This window comes from Hyla sarda, assembly GCF_029499605.1.
Source record: "Hyla sarda isolate aHylSar1 chromosome 2 unlocalized genomic scaffold, aHylSar1.hap1 SUPER_2_unloc_18, whole genome shotgun sequence".
Taxonomy (NCBI): Eukaryota; Metazoa; Chordata; class Amphibia; order Anura; family Hylidae; genus Hyla; species Hyla sarda.
This window is the reverse complement of record NW_026607605.1, coordinates 216766-228676: the sequence shown is the minus strand read 5'-3', so window position 1 is coordinate 228676 and position 11911 is coordinate 216766. Positions and strand designations below refer to the sequence as shown.

Here is an 11911-nt window from a genome sequence, read left to right as displayed (position 1 = left end):
CTCATCACTATTATAATCGGGGGGGGGGGGATGAGGAGAGGTGCAGGGGGGGGGCACCTCTCATGACCTCCATAACACCCCCCTGCATCTCTCATGACCCCCATAACACCCCCTGCATCTCTCATGACCCCCATAACACCCCCTGCATCTCTCATGACCCCCATAACACCCCCTGCATCTCTCATGACCCCCATAACACCCCCCTGCATCTCTCATGAACCCCATAACACCCCCCTGCATCTCTCATGAACCCCATAACACCCCTCCTGCATCTCTCATGACCCCCATAACACCCCCTGCATCTCTCATGACCCCCATAATACCCCCTGCATCTCTCATGACCCCCATAACACCCCCCTGCATCTCTCATGACCCCCATAACACTCCACTGCATCTCTCATGATTCCCATAACACCCCCCCTGCATCTCTCATGATCCCCATAACACCCCACTGCAACTCTCATGACCCCCATAACACCCCTCCTGCATCTCTCATGACCCCCATAACACTCCCTATATCTATCATGACCCCCATAACACCCCTCCTGCATCTCTCATGACCCCCATAACACCCCTCCTGCATCTCTCATGATTCCCATAACACCCCCCTGCATCTCTCATGACCCCCATAACACCCCACTGCATCTCTCATGACCCCATAACACCCCTCCTGCATCTCTCATGACCCCCATAACACCCCCCCTGCATCTCTCATGATCCCCATAACACCCCCCTGCATCTCTCATGACCCCCATAACACCCCCCTGCATCTCTCATCACCCCCATAACACCCCCCTGCATCTCTCATGACCCCATAACACCCCTCCTGCATCTCTCATGACCCCCATAACACCACCCCTGCATCTCTCATGACCCCCATAACACCCCCCTGCATCTCTCATGACCCCATAACACCCCTCCTGCATCTCTCATGACCCCATAACACCCCTCCTGCATCTCTCATGATCCCCATAACACCCCCCCTGCATCTCTCATGATCCCCATAACACCCCCCTGCATCTCTCATGATCCCCATAACACCCCCCTGCATCTCTCATGATCCCCATAACACCCCCTGCATCTCTCATGACCCCATAACACCCCTCCTGCATCTCTCATGACCCCCATAACACCCCCCTTCATCTCTCATGACCCCCATGACCCCCCCCCCCACACACACACAAACACCTCTCATCACCATTGCAGTCCCCTGACAACCATACAATCCCCCGGGCCCCCCGCGCCAGTTTACTTACCCTGCCGGGGATCGTTGCAGAGGCGGGAGTCTGCTGCTGCTCCTGTCACTGCACGGAGGATGCTGGAGGTTCCCGCGGGGACGCAAGCAGGGACAGGTCAGGTGATTGGCGTAGACGTGCGTGCCTGCGCGGGGCACGTGACGTCTCTACTCCAATCATCCCCTGACCTGTCCGGTGCCGGCCCTGCTTTGTTTCTTAAGGGGCCCGCGCCCCTCAAAAATGTAATTTTGGTGAAATGTGCGGGCCCCCCGAAGTGTCCCGTCGCTACAGGACGGGCAAGCACCGGCTCTGCTCGGGGCCCCCCAGCCAGCTCGGGGCCCCAAGCAATTGCTTGGTTTGCCGGTCCGGTAGCGACGGGCCTGGGGACTATACTGCACCAATGTGTGGGACTATACTGCACCTAATGTGGGGAACTATACTGCACCTAATGTGGGGAACTATACTGCACCTAATGTGGGGAACTATACTGCACCTAATGTGGGGAACTATACTGCACCTAATGTGGGGAGAACTATACTGCACCTAATGTGTGGGACTATACTGCATCTAATGTGGGGAGAACTATACTGCACCTAATGTGGGGAGAACTATACTGCACCTAATGTGGAGGGAACTATACTGCACCTAATGTGGGGAACTATACTGCACCTAATGTGGGGAACTATACTGCACCTAATGTGGGGGAACTATACTGCACCTAATGTGGGGAGAACTATACTGCACCTAATGTGGGGAACTATACTGCACCTAATGTGGGGAGAACTATACTGCACCTAATGTGGGGAACTATACTGCACCTAATGTGGGGAGAACTATACTGCACCTAATGTGGGGAGAACTATACTGCACCTAATGTGGGGAACTATACTGCACCTAATGTGGGGAACTATACTGCACCTAATGTGGGGGAACTATACTGCACCTAATGTGGGGAGAACTATACTGCACCTAATGTGGAGGGAACTATACTGCACCTAATGTGGGGGAACTATACTGCACCTAATGTGGGGAACTATACTGCACCTAATGTGGGGAACTATACTGCACCAATGTGTGGGACTATACTGCACTTAATGTGGGGAACTATACTGCACCTAATGTGGAGAACTATACTGCACCTAATGTGGGGGATCTATACTGCACCTAATGTGGGGGAACTATACTGCACCTAATGTGAGGAGAACTATACTGCACCTAATGTGGAGGGAAGTATACTGCACCTAATGTGGGGAGAACTATACTGCACCTAATGTGGGGAACTATACTGCACCTAATGTGGGGGAACTATACTGCCCCTAATGTGGGGAGAACTATACTGCACCAATGTGTGGGACTATACTGCACCTAATGTGGGGGAACTATACTGCACCTAATGTGGGGAGAACTATACTGCACCTAATGTGGGGAGAACTATACTGCACCTAATGTGGAGGGAACTATACTGCACCTAATATGGGGAGAACTATACTGCACCTAATGTGGGGGAACTATACTGCACCTAATGTGAGGAACTATACTGCACCTAATGTGGGGGAACTATACTGCACCTAATGAGGGGGGGATTATATACTGCACCTAATGTGGGGGAACTATACTGCCAACCTAATGTGGGAGCTATACTGCACCTAATGTGGAGGGAACTGTACTGCACCTAATGTGGAGAGCTATACTGCACCTAATGTGGGGGCACTATACTGCACCTAATGAGGGGGTGGGACTATATACTGCACCTAATGTGGGGGAACTATACTGTCAACCTAATGTGGGGAGCTATACTGTACCTAATGTGGGGAACTATACTGCACCTAATGAGGGGGGGGGGGGACTATATATTGCACCTAATGTGGGGGAACTATACTGCCAACCTAATGTGGGGATCTATACTGCACCTAATGTGGAGGGAACTGTACTGCACCTAATGTGGAGAGCTATACTGCAACTAATGTGGAGAACTATACTGCACCTAATGTGGAGAACTATACTGCACCTAATGTGGGGAGAACTATACTGCACCTAATGTGGGGAGAACTATACTGCACCTAATGTGGGGAGAACTATACTGCACCTAATGTGGGGATTACTATACTGCACCTAATGTGGGGAGAACTATACTGCACCTAATGTGGGGGACTATACTGCACCTAATGTGGGGAGAACTATACTGCACCTAATGTGGGGGAACTATACTGTACCTAATATGGGGAGAACTATACTGCACCTGAAGTGGGGGAACTATACAGCCAACCTAATGTGGGGGAACTATACTGCACCTAATGTGGGGGACTGTACTGCACCCAATGTGGGGGACTATACTGCACCTAATGTGGGGAGAACTATACTGCACCTAATGTGAAGAGCTATACTGCACCTAATGTGGGGGAACTATACTGCACCTAATGTGGGGAACTATACTGCACCTAATGTGGGGAACTACACTGCACCTAATGTGGGGGAACTATACTGCACCTAATGAGGGGGGACTATATACTGCACCTAATGTGGGGGAACTATACTGCCAACCTAATGTGGGGAGCTATACTGCACCTAATGTGGAGGGAACTGTACTGCACCTAATGTGGAGAGCTATACTGTACCTAATGTGGTGAACTATACTGCATCTAATGTGCGGGAACTATACTGCACCTAATGAGGGGGGGGGGATTATATACTGCACCTAATGTGGGGGAACTATAATGCCAGCCTAATGTGGAGAGCTATACTGCACCTAATGTGCAGGGAACTGTACTGCACCTAATGTGGAGAGCTATACTGCACCTAGTGTGGGGAGAACTATACTGCACCTAATGTGGGGAGAACTATACTGCACCTAATGTGGGGAGAACTATACTGCACCTAATGTGGGGAGAACTATACTGCACCTAATGTGGGGAGAACTATACTGCACCTAATGTGGGGAGAACTATACTGCACCTAATGTGGGGAGAACTATACTGCACCTAATGTGGGGAGAACTATACTGCACCTAATGTGGGGAGAACTATACTGCACCTAATGTGGGGGAACTATACTGTATCTAATGTGGGGAGAACTATACTGCACGTGAAGTGGGGGAACTATACTGCACCTAATGTGGGGAGAACTATACTGCACCTAATGTGAAGAGCTATACTGCACCTAATGTGGGGAACTATACTGCCCCTAATGTGGGGAACTATACTGCACTTAATGTGGGGAACTATACTGCACCTAATGTGGAGAACTATACTGCACCTAATGTGGGGGAACTATACTGCCAAACTAATGTGGGGAGCTATACTGCACCTAATGTGGAGGGAACTGTACTGCACCTAATGTGGAGAGCTATACTGCACCTAATGTGGGGAGAACTATACTGCACCTAATGTGGGGAGAACTATACTGCACCTAATGTGGGGAGAACTATACTGCACCTAATGTGGGGAGAACTATACTGCACCTAATGTGGCGGACTATACTGCACCTAATGTGGGGGAACTATACTGTACCTAATGTGGGGAGAACTATACTGCACCTAAAGTGGGGGAACTATACAGCACCTGAAGTGGGGGAACTATACTGCACCTTATGTGGGGGACTATACTGCACCTAATGTGGGGGACTATACTGCACCTAATGTGGGGAGAACTATACTGCACCTAATGTGGGGGACTATACTGCACCTAATGTGGGGGACTATACTGCACCTAATGTGGGGGAACTATACTGTACCTAATGTGGGGAGAACTATACTGCACCTGAAGTGGGGGAACTATACTGCACCTAATGTGGGGAGAACTATACTGCACCTAATGAGGGGGACTATACTGCACCTAATGTGGGGGAACTATACTGCACCTAATGTGGGGGAACTATACTGCACACCTAATGTGGGGAGAACTATACTGCACCTAATGTGGAGGGAACTATACTGCACCTAATATGGGGAGAACTATACTGCACCTAATGTGGGGGAACTATACTGCACCTAATGTGAGGAACTATACTGCACCTAATGTGGGGGAACTATACTGCACCTAATGAGGGGGGGATTATATACTGCACCTAATGTGGGGGAACTATACTGCCAACCTAATGTGGGAGCTATACTGCACCTAATGTGGAGGGAACTGTACTGCACCTAATGTGGAGAGCTATACTGCACCTAATGTGGGGGCACTATACTGCACCTAATGAGGGGGTGGGACTATATACTGCACCTAATGTGGGGGAACTATACTGTCAACCTAATGTGGGGAGCTATACTGTACCTAATGTGGGGAACTATACTGCACCTAATGAGGGGGGGGGGACTATATATTGCACCTAATGTGGGGGAACTATACTGCCAACCTAATGTGGGGATCTATACTGCACCTAATGTGGAGGGAACTGTACTGCACCTAATGTGGAGAGCTATACTGCAACTAATGTGGAGAACTATACTGCACCTAATGTGGAGAACTATACTGCACCTAATGTGGGGAGAACTATACTGCACCTAATGTGGGGAGAACTATACTGCACCTAATGTGGGGAGAACTATACTGCACCTAATGTGGGGATTACTATACTGCACCTAATGTGGGGAGAACTATACTGCACCTAATGTGGGGGACTATACTGCACCTAATGTGGGGAGAACTATACTGCACCTAATGTGGGGGAACTATACTGTACCTAATATGGGGAGAACTATACTGCACCTGAAGTGGGGGAACTATACAGCCAACCTAATGTGGGGGAACTATACTGCACCTAATGTGGGGGACTGTACTGCACCCAATGTGGGGGACTATACTGCACCTAATGTGGGGAGAACTATACTGCACCTAATGTGAAGAGCTATACTGCACCTAATGTGGGGGAACTATACTGCACCTAATGTGGGGAACTATACTGCACCTAATGTGGGGAACTACACTGCACCTAATGTGGGGGAACTATACTGCACCTAATGAGGGGGGACTATATACTGCACCTAATGTGGGGGAACTATACTGCCAACCTAATGTGGGGAGCTATACTGCACCTAATGTGGAGGGAACTGTACTGCACCTAATGTGGAGAGCTATACTGTACCTAATGTGGTGAACTATACTGCATCTAATGTGCGGGAACTATACTGCACCTAATGAGGGGGGGGGGATTATATACTGCACCTAATGTGGGGGAACTATAATGCCAGCCTAATGTGGAGAGCTATACTGCACCTAATGTGCAGGGAACTGTACTGCACCTAATGTGGAGAGCTATACTGCACCTAGTGTGGGGAGAACTATACTGCACCTAATGTGGGGAGAACTATACTGCACCTAATGTGGGGAGAACTATACTGCACCTAATGTGGGGAGAACTATACTGCACCTAATGTGGGGAGAACTATACTGCACCTAATGTGGGGAGAACTATACTGCACCTAATGTGGGGAGAACTATACTGCACCTAATGTGGGGAGAACTATACTGCACCTAATGTGGGGGAACTATACTGTATCTAATGTGGGGAGAACTATACTGCACGTGAAGTGGGGGAACTATACTGCACCTAATGTGGGGAGAACTATACTGCACCTAATGTGAAGAGCTATACTGCACCTAATGTGGGGAACTATACTGCCCCTAATGTGGGGAACTATACTGCACTTAATGTGGGGAACTATACTGCACCTAATGTGGAGAACTATACTGCACCTAATGTGGGGGAACTATACTGCCAAACTAATGTGGGGAGCTATACTGCACCTAATGTGGAGGGAACTGTACTGCACCTAATGTGGAGAGCTATACTGCACCTAATGTGGGGAGAACTATACTGCACCTAATGTGGGGGAACTATACTGCACCTAATGTGGGGAGAACTATACTGCACCTAATGTGGGGAGAACTATACTGCACCTAATGTGGGGAGAACTATACTGCACCTAATGTGGCGGACTATACTGCACCTAATGTGGGGGAACTATACTGTACCTAATGTGGGGAGAACTATACTGCACCTAAAGTGGGGGAACTATACAGCACCTGAAGTGGGGGAACTATACTGCACCTTATGTGGGGGACTATACTGCACCTAATGTGGGGAGAACTATACTGCACCTAATGTGGGGGACTATACTGCACCTAATGTGGGGGACTATACTGCACCTAATGTGGGGGAACTATACTGTACCTAATGTGGGGAGAACTATACTGCACCTGAAGTGGGGGAACTATACTGCACCTAATGTGGGGAGAACTATACTGCACCTAATGAGGGGGACTATACTGCACCTAATGTGGGGGAACTATACTGCACCTAATGTGGGGGAACTATACTGCACACCTAATGTGGGGGAGCTATACTCTTTACCTAATGTGGAGGGAACTATACAAAAATATAAAATTGTACTATTTTGATCCCTATAACTCTTATTTTTCTGTATATGGGGATGTGAGGGTCATTTTTTGCGCTGTGATTTGTAGTTTTTATCGGTACCATTTTTGTTTTGATGGGACTTTTTAATAGCTTTTTAGATATTTTATTTATAGTATTTGAAGTGACCAAAATTGTTCAAATCTAGTTAGTGCACTACTACGACTTTTGGGGCCCCACTTTTGATTTTGCCTAAGGCCACGCTAAGCCTAAAACCGGCCCTGATTATAAGGGAGTGTTGTGCCATTTTACTTTTTGAATTTGTGGTGGACTATGATCAGGTCTTGGTCGCTGACACCACTTTATTGAAACATTTGGCAAAGTACTGGTGTATTCCTTCTGTGATATATATATATGTATAGCCACGCAAAGTGATACGCCTGTGCTCGGTGGCCGTTTGCCGGCACAATGACACAATGCTGTGGGGCTGGTATACAGTAATTTCCAGGGCTGGATTTCATCCCCAGTCCGGCCCTGTCCCAAGGATAGGGGATAAGTTTCAGATTGCGGGGGTCCGACCGCTGGGGGGCCCCGTGATCTCCTGTACGGGGCCCTGGCTCGCTGGCCAGATAGCGCAGGTTGACCGCCAGATGAAGGGGCAGCCGGCACGCCCCCTCAAAAAAAGCGCTATAGCAGAGCCAGAGATATCCAAAGGCAGCGCTGCATCAGTCCCCCAAAAAATGTGAGTTCCTGGATTTAAATATCTATATTCAGGATGGCTGTTCGCATACTGCCAACTATTTTAAGGAGGTGGATGCAAACAGATACCTCGACTTTAACAGTTGCCATCTTAAATAATGGAAGAAGAACATTCCATTCGGTCAAATGAAAAGAATCCGAAGGAATTGTTCTTCCACACAAAAATACCTACAACAACTAGAGAACCTGGAGGATGGTTTTAAACAAAAAGGGTATCCCAAACCCCTTATACAAGGAGCACGCCAGAGAGTGGACGAATTAGAACAAAGTGCTTGCTTGAAAAATAATAAACAGGGTAATGCAGAGGGGGGTTATAATGATGAATTTGATTCTGTTTTTCTAACTAGGTATTACACTTCACACACCAATATTTTTTTTACATTTTTTTTTATTTTTTTTTGTATAGGTAATATCACCAGCTCATATTATTGTGTCATGATTACTGGCACCATATGTAGTCCCCCAGTTATTCTTCTTTAGATGTTTTCCGTGTCCTGTGCAGTATCTCTCCCAGAAGTCCACTTGATGGCCCCCGTGGTGGTCTACACCCCGAAGTCATCAATTTTTACTCTAAGAGAGAGTGTGCAGCTGTTTCTGGAGACGGTCAACAATAACCTCTGCATGGTGGAATAATAGGTCACGATGTTTATCAGGATCAGTAGAAGCATCACCCACTCGATGATTATGATGGGGATTTCACGGATCTCGTCCCAGTCTTCATCATTATGGAATAATTCCTTTAATGTTTCATATCCAAAATAGAAAACTACACAGACAAAAGTCAGGCCACAGCAGGTGCATCTACTATGGTGGATGACTTTTTGTGCTCCTGGTAATTTATACATCTGGATGGACTGCCCAAGGTAGTATAAGGCTTCACATGTAATGGAAATTATCGTGCTGACAAAGTGTATCCTGGGATATTCTTCGGGGGACAATACATGCATAACAGCTGTGGAAAAACAGGAGGCCCACACAATGGCCAGCAGGATCCTCTGGATCAGGACCTGATGACCCCTGAACTCTTCAGTATGCATAACCATATACTTATAAATAAGAAAGGTTAGTACCAAAGTGCCAATGGACGTCCCTATGAATCCAATTCTGAATAATATGCTTTCGGGAAAGACATTTCCCACGTCACTGTGAAGGAAAAGAAACCAATGTTATTATGGATATTTCCTCACTCCCAACCCATGAAATAAGAATCATGTGCTTGTTTATCTTACCTGATGCTCATCAGTGGCGAGGCTGCATGGCCGAGGACGACCGTCATGATGTAGCTGATGGCAAGCCAGGCCGCACACCAAAACGCCAACAGGAGGGGGACGAACCCCAGTCCTTTTAGCTCCATTTCAGACAAGTAGAAAAAGAAGACGCTAATCTCACTATTCTCACTAATCGCACTGGAACAGACTGAAGGCTCGGGCGGCTGTCAGTGGGATGTCAGGCCTCCAGCTGTCTATGACATCACATGTGACATGTCAGAATGACTGCTTGTTTCTTTGAGCTGCCATGATTTAGTATCTGCTATAGACAGAACCTGATGTTTTTACTATGGACCTTACAGACCTCAGAACCCAAGTAATTAGTGCAGGGGCTCCATTTTGATCATCTCATATTTCACATTATTTGAGTTCCAGGGCTCAGATACATTTGCATCCTCTATAGCAGTGGTCTTCAAGCTGTGAACCCCCAACCGCTGCAGAACCACAACTCCCAGCATGCCCAGACAGCAACTTTGCATAAGGAAATAGTCTAATTAAACTTTTCTTATATATAGAATCCCTGAAATCTCCAATCTCTCCTTTTATTGCTTTATGATCTGTGTTACTTATTTGTAAAAAAACAATGTTTCTGATTGTCTTCCCCCCACACACTTATGGGCTATCTCTTTAAACGACTTTATTTGACCTAAAGCGTATAATTGATTTACATAAATAAGCCCCTTTTCATCCAAAAGAGTGAATCTTTAATTTTAAGGAATTCTTTAAGTGCTTTATTCGACCATAATGAAGTAAAGTCAAATCTCCATGTGATTTTAAACATTTTTTAAGTTCCTCCCATACTTAATTATCTAGATATGCATGGGTGTAGTGAGTATCCCAGCTTCCAAAATCTCAAAAATATCCTTCATTTTTCAGAGGCTTTTTCAAAAATGAAAGAAGCGATCTGATTGGTTGCTATGGGCAACTCAGAAACTTTTCCTCTGGGCAGGTTTTGATAAATCTCCCTCTATGGGGGAGATTCATCAAGACCAGTGTAGAGGAAGAGTTGTGCAGTTGCCCATAGCAACCAATCAGATTGCTTCTTTCATTTTTCACAATGCCTTTGCAAAATGAAAGAAGCGATCTGATTGGTTGCTATGGGCAACTCAGCATATTTTCCTGGAAAAGTTTCTGAGTTGCCCATAGCAACCAATCAGATTACTTCCTTCATTTTTCAGAGACTTTTTCAAAAATGAAAGAAGCGATCTGATTGGTTGCTATGGGCAACTCAGCATATTTTCCTGGAAAAGTTTCTGAGTTGCCCATAGCAACCAATCAGATTACTTCCTTCATTTTTCAGAGACTTTTTCAAAAATGAAAGAAGCGATCTGATTGGTTGCTATGGGCAACTCAGCAGCTTTCCCCATAGACCACAATGGGCCTACTGGTTTCAATGGGCAAAAAATCAGAGTTAATGCACTAGACACAGTTCTCTATACCATTAACCCCTTCCCGACCTATGACATACCTGTACGTCATGGGTGGCAAGGTGTTCCCGACCCATGACATACAGGTACGTCATGAACATTTTTGCCGCTACTCGCGGCATCCCGCAGCGCCCGGTAAGATGGTGGCTATCACTGATAGCCAGCCATCTTACCATGCGACCACGGGGGGTTTCATCCCCCACCCCCCCCCCCCCCCCAGCGATCGCTGCTATCAGCTGGTCAACTCTGACTAGCTAATAGCAGCGTTTCGCTATCAGAATATTTAGCAGCGCGGTGTGTAAGTCCCGATCACGGGGATCGGGACACACACCGCTCTGCTAAGTGTCCCTTACCCATCCCCCGGCATCACTTACCCGACCATGCGGTGTCCCGAGTGGTCCCGTTGCGAGCGACGTCCTCCAGGCGGTCCCGGCGGCGCTGCGTCCCGGAGGTGAGTTTCCGGCAGCAGTGCGGCATCTTCATTGGCAGCAGTGAGATCGCCGTAAAGCGATCTCACTGCTGCCTCTGGGAGTTTCAAAACGGCAACTCCCAGCATGCCCAGACAGCCTTTGGCTTTCTGGGCATGCTGGGAGTTGTAGTTTTGTAACATCTGGAGGTCCACAGTTTGGAGACCACTGTATAATGGTCTCCAATCTGTGCTGTTCCAGATGTTGCAAAACTACAACTCCCAGCATGCTCAGTCTGTCCAGGCATGCTGGGAGTTGTAGTTCTCTAACATCTGGAAGAGCATAGATTGGAGACCATTATACAGTGGTCTCCAAACTGTGGACCTCCAGATATTGCAAAACTACAACTCCCAGCATGCCCAGACTGCCCAAGCATGCTGGAAGTTGTAGTTCGGCAACATCTG

At 47.4% G+C, this 11911-nt stretch overlaps 1 protein-coding gene across 2 annotated transcripts; it reads right to left on the bottom strand.

Moving 5' to 3' along the window:
* Positions 1-8759: 8759 nt before the first annotated feature.
* LOC130298353 (uncharacterized) lies at positions 8760-11578 on the bottom strand. Of its 2 annotated transcripts, none has more exons than XM_056551284.1 (2): positions 11415-11578; positions 8760-9488 (listed from the first exon to the last, which is right to left on the bottom strand). In XM_056551284.1, the coding sequence occupies exons 1-2, from the start codon at positions 11420-11422 to the stop codon at positions 8888-8890; spliced, it is 609 nt and encodes a 202-aa protein (XP_056407259.1). In that variant the 5' UTR covers positions 11423-11578; the 3' UTR covers positions 8760-8887. The 2 variants fall into 2 exon arrangements, with proteins under 2 accessions (XP_056407259.1, XP_056407258.1); XM_056551283.1 differs by lacking the exon at positions 11415-11578 and adding an exon at positions 9575-10107.
* Positions 11579-11911: the final 333 nt, after the last annotated feature.